The 20,205-nt window shown below is 45.6% G+C and overlaps 1 protein-coding gene across 1 annotated transcript; it reads right to left on the reverse strand.

Annotated features, from left to right (window-relative positions):
• Positions 1–7,185: 7,185 nt before the first annotated feature.
• On the reverse strand, positions 7,186–8,585 carry LOC140740926 (eotaxin-like). The gene is made up of 3 exons (XM_073070564.1): positions 8,369–8,585; positions 7,908–8,016; positions 7,186–7,821 (listed from the first exon to the last, which is right to left on the reverse strand). The coding sequence occupies exons 1-3, from the start codon at positions 8,445–8,447 to the stop codon at positions 7,716–7,718; spliced, it is 294 nt and encodes a 97-aa protein (XP_072926665.1). The 5' UTR covers positions 8,448–8,585; the 3' UTR covers positions 7,186–7,715.
• Positions 8,586–20,205: the final 11,620 nt, after the last annotated feature.

Raw genomic sequence — 20,205 nt, forward strand, 5'->3', positions numbered from 1 at the left:
TTCGGATATGCCCATACCGGGCCTCCTCTACTGCCATGATGAGGCCAAACTGCGGTTAGAGGAACAACATCTCATATACCCTCTGGGTAGTCTCCAGCCCCTTGGTATGAACATCGAATTCTCCATCTTCCAGTAATTCCCTCCCTCTCCCTTCCCCCATCCCACCTTCACTCTGTCTCCTCTTCTAGCTGCCTATCACCTTTCATGACTCAGCCTTCTTCTACTACACATAGTGCTTTCCACTTAGATTCCTTCTTCACCTCTCCTGCCTATCCCCTCCCCCACCCCTTGATCTTTCCTCTGATTGGTTTTCCACCCTTCCCCCACCTTCTTGATAGGGCCCCTGCCCCCTCTTTCTTCAGTCCTGATGAAGGGTTTCGACCCGAAACGTTGACTGCTTCTTTCAACGGATGCTGCCCGACCTGCTGAGTTCATCCAGCTTTTTTGTACGTCTCAATTTTGAAGGTATCAGAAAGGAGCTGGATTAGGACAGGTTGTTTTCTGACAAAGATGGACTTGGTAAGTCTGAGGCCTTCAAAGGTGAAAATTTGACAGCACAAAGCTTGTACATGCCTGTCAGAATAAAAAGGTAAAGAAAACAGGTTTAGGGAAAAAAGGAGGCGAATAGCAGGTATTGGCAACACAGAACAAATGATGTACTCATGGAGTATAAGAATTTAAGACATGCAAGAAAACACTTAACAAAGAAACCAGGAGGCATGAGGTTGCTCTAGCAGACAAGGTAAAGGAGAATCCTAAGCCATTCTACAGGTTTGTTAAGAGCATAGGGATAGCAAGGGGCAAAATTGGTCCCCGGGACGTATCAGGGCATTGAAGCAGTGACCAAATCACAGTCCAAGTACTGTGTTCACTATGGTATTTACTGAGTAGTAAATCCAGAGGAGCAGCAAAGTCAGTGTCAAAGTTCAGACAGAGATCAAAAATCCCAGAGAAATCCAAAAACAAGAATCCGGAGACAGGCAGAGTTGATATTCAGATGGACAGAGTTCAGATACAAATGCTGGAAAGGCTCAGGAAAACTCACTGGCACAATCTGGCAACAAACAGGTGAAAACACAGGACTAAACTACACTAAGCAATAAACAGAGAGGCAGATGATAGGTGGAGCACAGTGAGACAGATGTGGCAGCAAAACAGGTAAAAATGAGAAACAGGTAAGAGGCGGAGTACTCAGTGATACAGGGGCCAGAGTAGAGCAGGAGCAGAGACAGGAGCACATGGGGCATGAAAACAAAAAAGAGGACATAGCAATACAAAACCTCAGACTGACGAGTAGAGGGAAAACATACAAAAAGACAAAGTTCGACTGGAGGTACTGACAAATGGTAAGATTCTTGGCAGTGTGGAGGATCAGAGGGATTTGGGGGTCTGAGTCCACTGGACACTCAAAGCTGCTGCACAGGTTGACTCTGTGGTTAAGAAGGCATACAGTGCATTGGCCTTCGGCAACCATAGGATTGAGTTCAAGAGCCAAGAAAGAATGTTGTAGCTATATAGGACCCTGGTCAGACCCCACTTGGAATGCAGTGCTCATTTCTGGTCACCTCACTACAGGAAGGATGTGGAAACTATAGAAAGGGTGCAGAAGAGGTTTACAAGGCTGTTGCCTGGATTGGGGAGCATGCCTTATTAGAAAAGCTTGAGTGAACTTGGCCTGTTCTCCTTTGAGTGACGGAGGATGAGAGGTGACCTGATAGGGGTGTATAAGATGATGAGAGGCATTGGTCATGTGGATAGTCATGCGCATGGAGCTTAGAAAAATAGAGGGCTAAGGATAACCCTAGGTAATTTCTTAAGTATGTACATGTTCGGCACAGCATTGTGGGCTGAAGGGCCTGTATTGTGCTGTAGGGTTTTCTAAACTTATGCAATTTTTTGAAGAAGTTCCCAGGAAGCTTGATGAAGGCAAGGTCATAGATGTTGTCTGCATGAACTTTAGCAAGGCATTTGACAAGATTCCACATGGCAGGTTTGTCAAGAAGGTTCGGTTGCTTGGCATTCAAGATGAGAAAGTAAATCGGATTAGACATTGGCTTTGTGGGAGAAGCCAGAAATCTGTAGTAGTTATTCCTCTCTCTGACTAGTGTAGCGTTGCAGGGACTGGTGCAATGATTTGGATGATAATGTTGTTAATTGGATGAGCAAATTTGCGGATGACACTAAGAGTACCAAACAGACATGAAGACTATCAGAGCTTGCGTTGGGATCTGTTTTATCTGGAAAAATGTGCTGAAAAAGGCAGATGGAATTTAATGCAGACGAGTGTCAGGTGTTGCACCAACCTGGGTAGGTCTTACACAGTGAATGATAGGGCACTGAAGAGTGTGGCAGATCAAAGGGATCTGGGAATATAGGTCCATAATTCATTGAAAGTGGTGTCACAGTTAGATAGGGTTGTAAAGAAAACTTTGAACACATTGACCTTCATAAATCAAAGTATCTGAAGCTGAAGCTTTCTGTATCTGTATCTGTATCTGTAGTACAGGAAGTGCATAGAGATCCAAGTGACATTGTGTTACAATAACTCCTTTCCCTCAATAACATCAAAACAAAAGAGTTGGTCAGTGACCTGAGGAATGTGGGGTGCAGGGTGGAGGTGGTAATGCACCAGCTCCTGTCTACATCAATGGTATTATGGTTGAGAGGGTTGAGAGCATGACATTCTTAGAAGCGAAAGTCAACATCAGGTTGGCCTGGTCCAACCACATAGACGTCACAGTGAGGAAAGCTCACGACTTCCTTGGAAAGCCAAAGAAATTGGATATTTCCTGTTAATTCTTCCAAACTTCTATCAATGTACCACAGGGATGCATCATGGCCGGATCGGGCCCCTGTCCTGCCCATGACTCCAAGAAACTTCAGAGAGTTGTGAACACAGATCAGCAGATTACAGAAATATGCCTCCCCTCCATGGGCTCCATTGGTACCTCTCACTGTCTTATTGAAGCAGGAAGACCCTTCCCACAGGGATATACTCTCTCCTTCCTCTCTCAGCAGACAGAAGGCAAAAAAAAAGAACACGTGTCTCCTGGCTGAAAGGTAGATTCTATCCCAAGTTATAAGACTATTAAAGAATCCATAGTGTGATAAAAGAGAATCTTGACCTCGTGATCTATTATCTACCTACACTGCTCTTTCTCTCTAACTGTTACACTTTATTCTGCATTCCACTAATGTTTTACCTTGTATTATCTCGATGTCTAATCGGTTTATCTATATCAGCATTATGCAAGTCAGACCTTTCACTATAGCTCGGGACACGCGAACCAATTCCAATTCCAATATCAATATAACCAACACCCATGGATAAGAGATCACAGCAACGTAGAGTTTCAGGTTCAGTCTGAGGAGAATGAACTCGGGGCTGAAACCAGTGTCCGGAACTGAGGGAAGAGAGTTCCAATGGTTTAAAGCGAGAGGTCCATAAATGCATTAGGAAAATTATTCAAGTATAATTTCAGCAATGGTGGTGATTTAAGGAATACCTCTGCATCATTTATGATCTTTTATGGGTCAATGGCATACAGATGGAGGATGAAGTAGTTAGATCTAAAACTAGTGTATTATGCTTGAGCAAGGAAGACTACAACAGGACAAGGGAGAAGTTGGCTGATGTGGATTGGGACCACAGGCTATTTGGTAGGACAGTTGATGAACAGTGTAATACTTTCAAAGAGATTTTCACAGTGCTCAACAAAAGTATATTCCGGTCAAAGGTAAGGACAGTAAGTGTGGGGAGAGCCAGCCTTGAATAACCAAGGAAATAAAAGATAGTATCAAATTAAAAGCTCGTGTGTACAAAGCAGCAAAGCATAGTGGGAGACTAGAGAATTGGGAATACTTCAAAAAGCATCAAGGAACAACTAAAGACAAAATAAGGAAAGGGAAGATAGATTATGAAAGTAAATTAGCACAGAATATAAAAACAGATAGCATAAGTTTTTATAAATATATAAAGCTGAAGAGGGGGCGCTGAAGTCAACGTAGGTCCCTTGGAAGACGAGAAGGGGAAATTGATATTGGGTGATAAGGAAATGGCTGAGGCTTTGAACGACTATTTTGTGTCAGTCTTCACGGTGGAGGACACGTCTAATATGCCAAAGAAGGATGTTATGGATGAAATGGGAGGTGAGGAACTGGATAAAATCACTGTCACTAAAGAGATAGTGATGAGCAAACTAGAGGGCCTGTAGGTAGAGGAGTCCCCTGGTCCTGATGGGATGCATCCCAGGGTGCTAAGGGAATTGGCAAAGGTTATAGTAGACACGTTGGTAATCATTTAGCAAAATTCTCCAGACTCTGGGCAGGTCCCAGCAGATTGAAAGACAGCAAATGTCACGTCACTTTTTAAAAATGGATGTAGGCAAAAGACAGGCAACTGTAGGCCAGTTAGCTTAACATCTGTAGTCAGGAAAATGCTTGAAGCTGTCATTAAGGAAGAAATAGCGAAACATTTAGAAAGGAGTGGTTCCATTAGACAGACGCAGCATGGATTCAGAAAGGGCAGGTCCGGTTTGACACACTTACTGGAGTTCTTTGAGCACATAATGAGTGCAGTGGATAGAATGGAACAGGTGGATGTCATATACATGGATTTCCAGAAGGCGTTTGATAAAGTGCTGAACAAGAGACTTATAAATAAGACACGGATGCATGGAGTCGGAGGAAGTGTATTGGCATGGATAGTGGATTGGTTAACCGGTAGAAGGCAGAGAGTTGGTATAATTGGGTGTTTCTCCAGTTGGCAGTCAGTGGTGAGTGGGGTGCCGCAGGGGCCAGTGTTGGGCCTGGAGTTGTTTACCAATTACATTGATAATTTAGAAGAGGGACTGAGTGTAGCGTAGCAAAATTTGCTGATGTGATTTGCCAAGGAGATTATATATATAGAATGTAGGACAAGAGAATAGTATTTACATTTGTCAAATCATTAGAAAGAGGAGACATAGGGTCAGAAGGTGTTGAATCATTGTTGATAGAACTAAGGAAATGCATTGAATTAAAAGGTCTTTGTAGGAGTTGTATTCAGATCCCCAAACAATGGCAAAGATGTGGTCTACAAATTTCAACGGGAGGCAGAAAATACATACCAAAGGAGCAATATTACAATAGTCATCAGGGATTTCAATACACAGGTAGATTGTAAAAATGAGGTTGGTGCAGGGTTCTGGATGGGGGGTGGAATTTCTAGGGTGGCTATGAAATGGCTTTTTAGAGCAGCTCGTGTTTGAGCCCACCAGGGGATCAGCCATTCTGGATTGGGTGTTCTGCAATGAACTGGAATTGATTAGAGAGCTGAAGGTAAAAGTACGCTTAGGGGTAAGTGATCACAATATGACCATTACACCCGAAATTTGAGATGAAGCTAAAGTCAGATGTTTCTTATTACAGTGGAGTAAAGTACAGAGGCTTGAGAGGGGAGTTGGTCCAAATTGATCACAAAAGATCACTGGCAGGGATGATGGCAAAGGAGCATTGGATGGAATTTAGAAGCCCCGTCATTTATACATCCCAAAGAGGAAAAAGCATTCTAAAGGAAAGATGACACAACAGTAGTTAACAAGAGAAGTCAACATCAACATAAAGTCCAAAGAGAAGGCATGCAATAGAGCAAAAATTAGTGGGATGTAGGAATATTGGGAAGCTTTTAAAAACCAACAGAAGGTGACTAAAAATTCGTAAAGAAGCTAAAGATGAAATACAAAATTAAGCTAGCCAATAACATTACAGAGGATACCAAGTTTCCTCAGATACAGAAAATGTAAAAGTGAGGTGAGAGAGGATAATTGGACAGCTGGAAAACAATGCTGGAGAGGTAGTAATGAAGAAAAAGGAAATGGTGATGAAATTAATAAGTATTTTGCATCAGTCTTCACTGTGGAAGACACTAGCAGTATGGTGGAAGTTCCAGGTGTCAGGGGCATAAAGTACATGAAGTTACCAGAACTAGAGAGAAGGTTCTTGGGAAACTGAAATGTCTGAAGATAGATCAGTCAATTGGAACAGATACTGTACTCTCCAGGGTTCTGACAGAGGTGGGTGTAGAGATCATGGAGACATTAATAATGATCTGACAAGAATCACTAGATTCTGGAATTGTTACAGAAGACTGGAAAATATCATTCTACTCTTCAAGAACAGAGAGAGGCAGAAGGGAAACTATAAACCACAGTGGTTGGGAAGATGTTAGATTTGATTATTAAGAATGAGGTCTCAGGGTACTTGAAGCCACATGTGTCATCAGCACAGGTTCCTCAAGGGAAAATCCTGCCTGACAAATCTGTTGGAATTCTTTGAAGAAATAACAAGAAGGATATATCCTAGCCCGGGGTAATGGAGGCCAAACCTCCCCCACCCCCACCCCATACCTTCTTCACCACTCTGTTTGTCTGTGTTGCCACCTTCAGAGATCCTTGGTCATAGCCTGTTCAGTTGGCAAATGCTATGTTAGGGCCTGGTTCTGTGCTGCATGAACCCATGACACCTATGGAACAGCTATGATGATAAGGTAGGAGTAGCAGAGGGAGTGTACAGGATTTCCAAAATGTATCTGATAAGGTGGCACCAGAATGACAGATTTAATTGACTTTTGTTACTGGCCCCAGGGAGGTTTGGGGAGCTGATCCCATCGCAGAGAGAATAGGTTACAGAGAATAAGGCGGAAAGGGACTATGCGAATGACTGACAGGGAGAAATGATGGGACGTCCTCCTTCCTGGTCGATAAGAAATACGACCTAGTAGAACATCCGTGGCACCATGGCACAGTGGTTAGGGCAGAGGGCGGAGAGTGGAGCACTAACAAGTACAGAGAGCCGGAATCAATGGGCCGATTTGCCATTCAACATCATTAACGAATGGTGGGGGGTGGGGGTGGGGGGCAGTAATCAGTACTGGGGCTCCAGCACTTCCTAGTCTGTGAATGACGGGTGAGGGAACTCAGTGATCGGAAACTGGATGGGCAAACTCGCCCAAAAGTTTGATTCTTTCCTAACGTTCCTCAGCCTGAGGTGTATCTCCGAATTCCAGTCCCATTGCAAGGAATGACATGGAGAGATCTGTCAACGATCACACACACGTCCCCTCCCCTGCACCGATACTCTGAGCTCAGTCTGAGCCCATGCAAATGAGGTGACGCTGATCAAAGCTCACACACAGCACAGCCCACATCACTTTCAATCTTTATTAATACTTAACAAATGTACAAACAAAATAGGATCAATTTAACAACTCCATACAACACGCGATAGAGATCCAGTTAACATCGTAGGTTTATAATACTATAACGCACCGGGTCCTAATCTGACCTCTGAATGAAACATGCCGACACGGCTTTAACTCCTCCCTCGGAGTGTCAGACACCCTGAGCCAATAGGCTGGTCCTGGACTAATTTCCAGTTGGCATAATTTACTCATCATTATTTAATTATTTATGGTTTTATATTGCTATATTTCTACACTATTCTTGGTTGGTGAGACTGTAACGAAAACCCAATTTCCCTCAGGATCAATAAAGTATGCCTGGCTCTCTGTCTGTAAACTGTGAATATGATTCAAACTCAGCTCTCTTTCTTCACTGGGCACCAGCGTCAACTTCCCGAGTCGATGCTGAAGTTTCACCTCCATTCGGGAGCCGGGAAGAATTGAACCCACGTTCAAAACGTGCTCTTGACACCTTGTTGAAGTCTGGAGATTTCACTTAGTCTCTGCCACCCTGGTGTTTCCTGTCCAGGTACTCCACTGACTCTTTAACCCATTCCTCCTCGGCTCTAGCGCAAATCTTCATATTCTTCTTGTTGGTGAATCTGAAGCAGAACAAACAGTGGCGATTACGGGAGAGTCATCAACCATTGTTCTCAAACATTTTGCAGTTGCACGTTGAAACACTTACATGACAGCAGGTGTCGGGCACAAGAGCGCTTCCGTGTAGCTCTTAAGCCTCCTGCGAGGAATGGGCGTGGTCCTAAACCTCTCACAGCATTCTAGCGTTATGATTGAAGCTGAGGGAGAAGGAAAAACAAATAGTTAGATACCGCTAGATAACTCAACCCACCTTAACCCACGTGAACGCACTGCCTCGCGCATGAAGGCCTTTCCAACCCAAGACATTTAACGGTGTAACCCCGTCCTTCATATAAACTACTGTACGCCATTCCTCTACCGATCTTATGACCCTTCCAGTCCCTTTGACTGACTGCCATTCCCGACCCCCTCTCCAAGAGAATCATTCCACTGTGAGCTGTTCAATATCACCACCAACCGATGGGAAGCGGGAGAGCTGCTCCCCGCAGCTGATCACGGTGCATTGTCGGGATTGGGTACGGAATATTGGGAATAAGGAAAATCTCTTACCCGGGGTGGGTGCAGCTTGCTTGAAACAGCAGATCCACAGAGCTGCCAAAATTGCGACCACGCAGAGCGCTGCCTTCATCTTGTCCTATACCAGGATGGAATTGATGACCGTGTGATTCACCAGCTCCCATAGTCTGCTTTATAAAGGGTGTTGGCGGCACTCATGGTCATCAATTTAGGTCTTGCCTGGAAAGTCCCCCAGACCAGCACTGGCCACTGCTCCGATGTTCCATAAAAAGGGAAGTGCAGGAATTCTCCGAATGGCCTTTCGGTAGTTAAGCTGCAAAGGGCGCTCTTTAACTTTCTGGGGCGGACTTTCTTAGTACTAGCGCGTCTGACTTCTGTCAGGCAATCCCACATCCGATTCAGAGGGGAAGAGAAAGTTGAAATACAAGAGCTAGTTTCAAATGCATGCGTTCTCTCCGTGTACTGGGATATGGATGAAAGTGCAAGATCAACCGTTTAGAGACAGCACATGGGATGATAATACTGTTGCAATCAAAGAAAGTTGATTGAGTTGCAATCAAGTTGGTTGAGTGAAGTACAGGGCTGGCGATTCAATGTCCCTGAGTATAGAAACTCCAGGCGTGACAGAGCGGACATGGCACTCCTGATGGGGCAGAGAATTACTGCGCTGCTCAGGGTGGATGTCCTGGAGGGATGGGCTGATGAAACTGTCGGGCTCATTCGGTCACTCAACAAGAAACAGATTCTTCAGTCCAGCTCGTCCTTTCCATAGTGACCAGCAACTTGGTCCCATTCGTCGCGATTGGGCTGTATTTTTCATAATGCTTCCGAACCATGTGCTTATCCGAAGTATTTAACAGTCGTTCAGATATCAATGACACCTTTGGCAGCTGATGGCGGAGTTACAACTCAGATCCTTTTTAAGAATACTCTCTCACCTTAAATCTATGCCCTGTCCATTTCAGTTGTCTTACTCGGAGGAATATCTTTTTGCGTTCTGCACGTGATTTATGTGCTCTTTATCATTTTATACTTCTCTATAAGATCACGCCTCGATCTCCTAAATTCTTAAGAATAAAGTCCTTGCCTACCCAACCTTTCCTTGTAATGCAGATGCTCGAATTCTGTTAGCATCTTCCCAGATCTTCCCTGCAATCTGTCCTGTTTAATGGTATCTTTCCTATAACAGGGCTACCAAAACCGGACACAATACTCAAAGCGTGGCCTTATCAATGACTTGTCCAAATGTGCCATACAGTAACTTGTCAGCTCAAATAGTCTAAAAGCATTCATCACCACCCTGTGACAGTGCACAGTTACAACTTGGGAATCAAAGAGTGGTTTTCAGTGTACTAGAATAGAGGTTTCAGGCATGACAGGTGGAGGTGCAGCTGAGAAGGGAATGTTTCCCTGCTGATCAAGGGAAGTGTTACAGTTGTGAAAAGGGTGAATATCCTGGAAGGACCAGAGAAGAAGAATACAGGGCTAGAATGTAAGATAAGGGAGGGGTGTTTGCATGTATGGAGCTATGAGTTTGGTTATGGAAGATACCACTATCTAGCTATACAGTAATTTTGTTGATTTAAAAATATTGTAAGTTCCTCACATTTTGTGGCAGATGCTCTGCTAGGGCATTGTTGGTCAGAGCATAGTTGAAGAGTTGGGTTGTAGTTGAGAACAATATTCTCCAAACACTGCAGTTCTCTGTAATAATCCTGGAAATGGGCTCTGCTTGCAGAACATTCAGTAGTGTGAAAGGAGGCAAGTTTTTCCTTGGAAATATTCTGGTGGCTTCTAGCCCAGTTTCTTGCATTTTCTCTCAGCTAGTCTGCATTCTCGTGACAGAATTGTTTAACTGTGGCTATATCATCCCCTCAGAACTAATAAGTAAACTCTAAGAACTGGGCTTCAATGCTGCCTTGTACAATTAGGTCCTGGATTGTAGACCCCAGTCAGTTTGGATTGGCTCCTCCACAATCTCCACCAGCACAGGAGCACTGCAGGGATGTGTACTTAGCCCCCTGCTCTACTCGCTTTACACCTATGTTTGTATGGCTAAGTACAGCTCTGACACCATATACAAGTTTGCTGATGACAACTCTGCTTTGGGCTGTATCAAAGGTGGTGATAAATCAGCTTTCAGGAAGAAGATTGAAAATTAGGCTGAATGGTATAATAACAACCTCTCACTCAATGTCAATAAGACCAAGGGACCGATTGTAGTCCAGGAGTGCGAAAGCAGAGGTCCATGAGCCAGTACTCATCAGAGGACCAGAGGTGGAGAGGGTCAGTAACTTTCATTTTCTGGGTGTCGCTATCTCAGAACGCCTGTCCTGGACAAATCATTTAAGAATAATAGCAAAGAAAACATGACAGCACCCCTAGTTCCTCAGGGGACTGCAGCAGTTTGGTATGTCATCAAAAACCTTGGCAAACTTCAATAGATGTGTGGTGGATAGTGAGCTGGTTGGGTGCATTATGGCCTGGTAGTGGCCTTTGGGTGGAAAATCCTACAACAGGTAGTAGATTTGGCCCTGCGCATCATGGGTAAAACGCTCCCAAACACTGAACACATCGACATAAAACATTGCTGTAGGAAAGCAGCTTCGGTCATCAAAGATCCGTCACCACCAAGGCCATGCTCTTTTCTGGCTGCTGCCATCAGGTACAAGGAACAAGTGACTCAGGACTCACATCACCAGCTTTAAGAAGAGTTACTACCACTCAATCATGAGGCTCTTAAACTCAAGGGATAACTGTACTCATTTAAGAACTCTAGTATCTTATTTCATGCTTGCTTTTATGGCTATTTATTTATATCTGCTTTTGCACAGTTTGTCTACAGTTTCTGAAAGAAACATAGAAAACCTACAACACAATACAGGCCCTTCAGCCCTCAAAGCTGTGCTGAACATGTCCCTACCTGAGAAATTCCCTAGGGTTGCCTAGCCTATTGATGTTTACAGTTTCTACATCTTGTTTACTGTCACTGTTCTATAGATTTGTTAGTATGCCCGCAGAGAAAGAACCTCGCGGTTGTTTGTGCTGACATGTTTGTACAGAACTCTGATAATAAATGTTACTTTGAACTTTAACTAAGAAATTTCTTTTTAATCCTGGGTGGGATTACTGTGTTTAATTTATTTATAAAATTATTTTTGTCAATTATTGTCCGAGACTCCTACACTGTAAAAGTACCAGATGGAATGTAGTTTGTCATGTGACGGGGTCTTGAATTGACCCTATGAACTGTGCTCTTAACAAGAAAGAGAGAGAGGGAGGTGTACAACGCAGAGTCCTTGTTATTAAGAGAGAGACAGAGAGAGACAGAGAGAGAGAGAGAGAGGTGAAGAATGCTCAGGAGATTGATGTTATGGCTTCTCGGCAGTTTGTTTACATTTCTACAAGGACACTGCCTGCTTGTAAGTTCTTACAGAGAGAGGAGGGCGGAGCAGTTTGATGGACAGCTGGTGTTCTGCATGCTGAGATAAATGCCAGGTCAGCTGCTGGACACACAGACACACGGTTTTGGACACTGGATGAGCTTTGTTGTGCCCACAGGAAGGTGGGTCTTTGGCGGAACGATCAGGAGAACCGATCAGTGGCTCTCGTAGTGCAGAAAAGGTGTGACCGGTGGGGAGTTATTTGTGTGTCCAACCCTGGCCTGGGTTGATAATTCCACCACAGAAGAACGGTCACCTTTATTATGGTCACAGTCGGTGACTTTAAAAGGATTGCAGAGGACAACGGGAAGATCGACGGCACCAGCTCACCTGAAGACCTACACACCTCTCTCTCTCTCCAGCTCTACTCGACTAAATACCACAAACTGAACTGAACTTTCTTCATCATCATAAGACTGTATCTATTTACCCCTAGGCTTGAAGAAGCTTGGTTTTCCTATTTCCACACTTATGTATATATATAATCATTGCTAACCTGTTTGATATATCTCCATTTATATTACTGTATGGCATAGTTGCTAATAAACACTGTTAGTTAATAGCAATACCAGACTCCAAAGTGTTTTCCATTTCTGCTGCTTCTTTAACCCGTCACGGGGTTAAGTGACAGTCAAATGTGTTCAGGAATCTTTCCTTAATCAGTACATAGAAGTGCCGACAAGAGAATGTGCGATACTTGATCTGCTATTAGGGAATGAGACAGAAGTTTGTGCAGGAGACCACTTTGCATCTAGTGATCATAATGCCATTAGTTTCTCAGTAAATACAGAAAAGGATAGGAGTGGTCCGTGGGTTGACATTCTATATTGGAGAAAGGCCAATTTTGATGGGTAGGCAATAGACCTCACCAGTTCCCCAACACCACCACACTCCTCAGGTTGGCGGAACTGGTACTCACACTTAATAACTTCTCTTTCGGCTCTTCCCACTTTCTTCAGACCAAGGGTCATAGAGTAGCTATGGGCACTCGCATGGGCCCTAGCTATGCCTGACTCTTCGTGGGTTATGTGGAACAGTCTATGCTCCAAATCTATAGTGGTACTGCTCCCCAACTTTTCCTTCACTACATTGACGACTACATTGGTGCTGCTTCCTGCACCCATGCTGAGCTCGTCAATTTCATCGACTTGGCCTCTAACTTTCACCCAGCCCTCAAATTCACTTGGTCCATCTCGGACACTTCTCTGCCCTTTCTTGATCTCTCGGTCTCCATCTCTGGAGATAGACTGTCCACTGACATCTTCTATAAACCCACTGAATCCCATAACTACCCTGATTATACCTCTTCCCACCCTGCCAAATGCAAAAATTCTATTCCCTATTCCCAGTTCCTCCGTCTCTGCCGTATCTGCTCCAAGGATGAGGCTTTCCGTTCCAGGACATCCCAAATGTCCTCTTTCTTTAAGAATCGTTGTTTCCCTTCTGCCGTCATCAATGATGCCCTCACCCGCATCTCCCCCATTTCCCGCACTTCGGCCCTCAGCCCATCCTCCCGTCACCACAACAGGGACCGCGTTCCCCTTGTCCTCACCTATCACCCCACCAACCTCCAGATCCTGCATATTATCCTCTGCAACTTCCGCCACCTTCAACAGGACCCCACCTCTAAGGACAACTTTCCCTCCCTACCCCTCTCTGCTTTTCGCAGGGATCATTCCTTCCGCGACTACCTGGTCCACTCATCCCTCCCCATAGATCTCCCACCTGGCACTTATCCCTGCAAGCATAAGTGCTACACCTGTCCCTACACCTCATCTCTTACCACCATTCAGGGCCCCAAACAGTACTTCCAGGTGAGGCAACACTTCACTTGTGAGTCTGTTGGGGTAATCGATTGCATCCGGTGCTCCCGGTGCGGCCTCCTCTACATCGGCGAGACCCGGCGCAGATTGGGGGACCGCATCGTCGAATACCTCTGCTCCGTCTGCCACAACAGACAGGATCTCCCGGTAGCCACTCATTTCAACTTCCTTCACATTCCCATTCGGATATGTCCATACCGGGCCTCCTCTACTGCCATGATGAGGCCAAACTTCAGTTAGAGGAACAACATCTCACATACCGTCTGGGTAGTCTCCAGCCCCTTGGTATGAACATCGAATTCTCCAACTTCCGGTAATTCCCTCCCTCTCCCTTCCCCCATCCCACCTTCACTCTGTCTCCTCTGCTAGCTGCCTATCACCTTTCATGACTCAGCCTTCTCCTACTACACATAGTGCTTTCCCCTTAGATTCCTTCTTCACCTCTCCTGCCTATCCCCTCCCCCACCCCTTGATCTTTCCTCTGATTGGATTTCCACTCTTCCCCCACTTTCTTTATAGGGCCCCTGCCCCCTCTTTCTTCAGTCCTCATGAAGGGTTTCGACCCGAAATGTTGACTGCTTCTTTCAACGGATGCTGCCCGACCTGCTGAGTTCATCCAGCTTTTTTGTACGTCTCAGTTTTGAAGGTATCAGAAAGGAGCTGGATTAGGACAGGCTGTTTTCTGACAAAGATGGACTTGGTAAGTCTGAGGCCTTCAAAGGTGACAATTTGACAGCACAAAGCTTGTACATGCCTGTCAGAATAAAAAGGTAAAGAAAACAGGTTTAGGGAAAAAAGGAGGCGAATAGCAGGTATTGGCAACTCAGAACAAATGATGTACTCATGGAGTATAAGAATTTAAGACATGCAAGAAAACACTTAACAAAGAACCCAGGAGGCATGAGGTTGCTCTAGCAGACCAGGTAAAGGAGAATCCTAAGCCATTCTACAGATTTGATAAGAGCATAGGGATAGCAAGGGACAAAATTGGTCCCCGGGACGTATCAGGGCATTGAAGCAGTGACCAAATCACAGTCCAAGTACTGTGTTCACTATGGTATTTACTGAGTAGTAAATCCAGAGGAGCAGCAAAGTCAGTGTCAAAGTTCAAACAGAGATCAAAAGTTCCAGAGAAATCCAAAAACAAGAATCGGGAAAAACTCTTACTCGGGGCGGATACAGCTTGCTTGAAACAGCACAGAGCTTTCAAAATTGCGACCACGCAGAGCGCTGCCTTCATCTTGTCCTATACCAGGATGGAATTGATGACCGTGTGATTCACCAGCTCCCATATTCTGCTTTATGAAATTAGGGCTTGTCTGGAAAGTCCCCCAAAACCAGCACTGGCCACTGCTTCGATGTTCCATAAAAAGGGAAGTACAAGAATTCTCCGAATGGCTGTTCTTGAGTTAACTTCCTGGGCCCACTTTCTATGTAATGGCACCTCTGTCTTCCTTCAGAAATTCCACACCGTCTGTTTTCAAAGATGAAGAAAAATTGAATAATAAGAATACAATTCCAATTATACAAGTTGTCTCCGTGCTCTGGGATATGAATAAAAGTGCAAGATCAGCCACTTAGAGATGCTGGATCAGCACCTGGGATGATGATTTTGATGCAATCAATGAAAGTTGCTTGAGTGATGTACTGGGTTGGCGGCTCAATGTTCCAGGTGTGACATAAGATCATAAGACACAGGAGCAGAATTAGGCTATTCAACCCATCAAGTCTGTTCCACTATTCCATCATGGCTGACCCTGGATCCCACTCAAGCCCATATTTGCCATATCCTCTTATGCCCTAACCTAACATAAAAAGATCAACTTCCACCTTAAATATATGCACAGACTTGGCTTCTACTGCAGTCTGTGGCAGAGCATTCCACAGATTTACTACTCTCTGGCTTAAAAAAAAAATCACTCCTTACCTGTGATCTAAAAGATACCACTCAATTTTGAGGCTGTGACTTCTGTTTCTGGATGTCCCCACCACAGGAAACATCCTCTTCACATCCAGCTGATATCCACATCATGGGTATGGCACTCCTGAACGGGAAGAAAATCACTATGGTACTCAGGGAGGATAGCCTGGAGGGATTGGTTAATGAGACTGTCGGGCTCATTCGGTCATGAAGCGGGAAACAAGCCCTTCAGTCCATCTTGACCTTGCTTACCATAGTGACCACCAACCTAGTCCTATTTACATAAGAAATAGGAGCAGGAGTAGGCCATCTGGCCCATCGAACCTGCTCCGCCATTCAATAGGATCATGGCTGATCTGGTCATGGACTCATCTCCACCTACCTGCCTTTTCCCCATAACCCTCAATTCCCCTACTTTGCAAAAATCTATCCAACCTTGTCTCAAATTTATTTACTGAGTAGTCTCTGCTGGTTCACTGGGCAGAGAATTCCACAGATTCACCACTCTTTGTGAAAAACTGTTGCTCCACATCTCCATCCTAAACCCTCTCTCCGAATCTTGAGTCTATGTCCCCTAGTTCTAGTCTCACCTACCAGTGGAAACAACTTTCCTGCCTCTATCTTATCTATCCATTTCATCATGTTTCTATAAGATCTCCTCTCATTCTTCTGAATTCCAGTGAGTACAGTCCCTGGCGACTCAATCTCTCCTCATAGCCTAAGCAGCACATCTCTGGAATCAACCTGGTGAATCTCCTCTGCACCACCTCCAAAGCCAGTATATCCTTCCTCAAGTAAGGAGACTAGAAATGGACGCAGTACTCCAGGTGCGGCCCCACCAGTACCCTGTACAATGCCAGCATAGCCTCACTGCTCTGAAATTCAATCCCTCTAGCAATGAAGGCCAATATTCAATTTGCATTCTTGATAGCCTGTTTCACCTGCAAACCGATTTTTTGTGACTCATGAACAAACACTCCCAAATCCTTCTGTATAGCAGCATGCTGCAAGCTTTTATCATTTAAGTAATAACCTGATGTCATGGTCCGGTCCATTGATTGCTCATTTCCCATTAATTTCCTTTTCCCCATGTTTACCTGGCTCCTTGATAAAGGCACTTGATTTTCATCCTACCCGGCAGGATAAAAACTCCGGCTTACAGCTACTCGGGGCCGGTCCGTCTCCGGGGCTGTGAGGCTTTGTTCATTCTGTGTTGCCAAGTATAAGGGAATGTCTTCATGAGCTTCTCCATGTCAAGATATGTATCACACACAAAATGCTGGTGGAACGCAGCAGGCCAGGCAGCATCTATAGGAAGAAGTACAGTCGACGTTTCGGGCCGAGACCCTTCGTCAGGATTAACTGAAAGAAAAGATAGTAAGAAATTTGAAAGTGGGAGTGGGAGGGGGAAATCCAAAATGATAGGAGAAGAGAGGAGGGGGAGGGATGAAACTAAGAGCTGGAAAGTTGATTGGCAAAAGGGATACAGAGCTGGAGAAGGGAAAGGATCATGGGACAGGAGGCCTACAGAGAAAGGAAGGGGGAGGGGAGCACCAGAGGGAGATGGAGAGCAGGCAAGGAGTGATTGTGAGAGGGTCAGAGAGAGAGAAAAGAGAGAGAGGAAAAAAGGGGAATAAATAAATAAATAAGGAATGGCGTAAGATGGGGAGGAAGGGGATTAACGGAAGTTAGATAAATCAATGTTCATGCCATCAGGTTGGAGGCTACCCAGACGGAATATAAGGTGTTGTTCCTCCAACCTGAGTATGGCTTCATCTTGACAGTAGAGGAGGCCATGGATAGACATATCAGAATGGGAATGGGACGTGGAATTAAAATGTGTGGCCACTGGGAGATCCTGTTTTCTCTGGCGGACAGAGCGTAGGTGTTCAGCAAAACGGTCTCCCAGTCTGTGTCGGGTCTCACCAATATATAAAAGGCCACACCGGGAGCACCGGATGCGGTATATCACACCAGCCGACTCACAGGTGAGGTGTCGCCTCACCTGGAAGGACTGTCTGTCTATCTGGGGCCCTGAATGGTGGTGAGGGAGGAAGTGTAAGGGCAGGTGTAGCACTTGTTCCGCTTACAAGGATAAGTGCCAGGAGGGAGATCGGTGGGAAGGGAAGGGGGGGGGACGAGTGCACAAGGGAGTCACGTAGGAAGCAGAAAGAGGGTGAGAGGGAAAGATGTGCTTGGTAGTGGGATCCCGTAGGAGGTGGTGGAAGTTACGGAGAATTATACGTTGGACCTGGAGGCTGGTGGGGTGGTAGGTGAGGACAAGTGGAAGCCTATCCCGAGTGGGGTGGCAGGCGGATGGAGTGAGAGCAGATGTGCATGAAATGGGAGAGATGCATTTGAGAGCAGAGTTGATGGTGGAGGAAGGGAAGCCCCTTCCTTTAAAAAAGGAAGACATCTCCTTCATCCTGAAATGAAAAGCCTCATCCTGAGAGCAGATGCGGCTTTGATGGAGGAATTGCGAGAACGGGATGGCATTTTTGCAAGAGACAGGGTGGGAAGTGGAATAGTCCAGGTAGCAGTGAGAGCCTTAGGCTTATAGTAGATATCAGTAGATAAGCCATCTCCAGAGATGGAGACAAAAAGATCAAGAAAGGGAGGGAGGTGTCGGAAAAGGACCAGGTAAATTTGTCTGCCAAAGAAAGCAGGATCTCCCAGTAGCCACACATTTTAATTCCACGTCCCATTCCCATTCTGATATGTCTATCCTTGGCTTCCTCTACTGTCAAGATGAAGCCATACTCAGGTTGGAGGAACAACACCTTGTATTCCATCTGGGTAGCCTCCAACCTGATGGCATGAACATTGATTTCTCTAACTTCTGTTAATGCCCCTCCTCCCCTTCTTACCCCATCCCTTATTTATTTACTTATTTCCCCCTTTTGTCCTTTTTTTTCCTCTCTCTGCCCCTCTCACAATCACTCCTTGCCTGCTCGCCATCTTCCTCTGGTGCTCCCCTCCCCCTTTCTTTCTCTCTAGGCCTCCCGTCCCATGATCCTTTCCCTTCTCCACCTCTGTATCCCTTTTGCCAATCAACTTTCCAGCTCTTAGCTTCACCCCACCCCCTCCTGTCTTCTCCTATCATTTCGGATCTCCCCCCTCCCCCTCCCACTTTCAAATCTCTTACTATCTTTTCTTTCAGTTAGTCCTGACGAAGGGTCTCGGCCCGAAGCGTCAGCTGTACTTCTTCCTATAGATGCTGTCTGGCCTGCTGCGTTCCACCACCATTTTGTGTGTGTTGCTTGAATTTCCAGCACCTGCAGATTTCCCCGTATTTGCATCAAGATACGTATTGTCTGTTGTTGTTGTTTGTTAGTCATCTCGTTTCCAGCTGAGTGGATCCGGCCATTTGCCGCTACTCAGAGTTGGATATTTTGTCTCTTTGTGTCCCAGTCTGAGTCCCGGCTCTGTGTTCCAGTCAGGTCCGAGTCCCGGCTCCGAGTCCCAGTCAAGTCCGAGTCCGTCTCCGTGTCGAGTCTCCGTACCTGTGTCCTGCACTTGGGTCTACTTCCTGCTACTCATTGCAACAGAACGGACTAGCCAAACATGGACCCAGCGGACGCAGACACTCTCACAAACTCTCACTACAGAGTCCCCTGCTGGAATCCCGTCCGGATAGCAACTTGGAGGTTTTAAGAAAGTGACTCAGAGCTCCTGGGTATTACATGATAAAACTGTGTCTGTCAGCCCTTGTGACCTCCTGCCAAACACCCCACCCCCCCCAACCCACCCGGGTCACTGATAATCCGGGCAAACCTGTTGGATCACCTGGAGGCTCCCAGTGAGAGGGAGGGTTACTGTCACAGTCCGGTCCGTTGATTACTCCTTTCCCGTTAATTTCCTTTTCCCCATGTTTTACCTGGCTCCTTGATTAAGGCACCTGATTTTCATTCTAAATGGCAGGATATAATCTCTAGCTTTCAGCTACTCGAGGCCGGTGCGTCTCCGGGGCTGTGAGGCTTTGTTCGTTCCAAGCCGCCAAGAACAAGGGACCAGCATCCAAGCCACCTAGAATAACAACTGTCTTCCAAGATGCCAAGAATAAGGAACTGTCTTCCGAGCCGCCAAGAATAAGGAACCGTCTTCATGAGCTTCCCCATGTCAAGATACGTACTGTCTGTTGTTGTTTGTTTTAGTCGTCTCATTTCCAGCTGAGTAGGTCTGGCCATTTGCCACTACTCAGAGTTGGGTATTCTGTCTCTTCGTGTCCCAGTCCAAGTCCAAGCTCTGTGTTCCAGTCAAGTCTAAGTCCCAGCTCCAGGGCCAAGTCGAGTCCGAGTCCCAGCTCCGAGGAGAAGTTGAGTCTGAGTCTGTCTCCGTGTCGAGTCTCCGTGCCTGTGTCCTGCACTTGGGTCCGCTTCCCGCCACTCATTGTAACACCTGATCTTCCATTTTCCTTTCCAAAGTGAATGACCTCACATTTACCAACATTATACTGTACTCCATCTACCAGACCCTTGCCCACTCACCTAACCTATCTATATCTCTCTGCAACCTCTCTGTATCCTCTACACAATTTGCTTTTCCACTCAATGCAGTGTCATTAGCAAACTTAGATACATTACACTCGGTCCCCTCTTCCAGATCGTTAATGTATATCGTGACACTTGCAGGCCCAGCATGGACCCCTGCAGCATACTGATTGCTAAAGCAGGACCTGCCTTT

The sequence above is a fragment of the Hemitrygon akajei genome, chromosome 17 (assembly GCF_048418815.1).
Source record: "Hemitrygon akajei chromosome 17, sHemAka1.3, whole genome shotgun sequence".
In the NCBI taxonomy this organism is placed as follows: Eukaryota; Metazoa; Chordata; class Chondrichthyes; order Myliobatiformes; family Dasyatidae; genus Hemitrygon; species Hemitrygon akajei.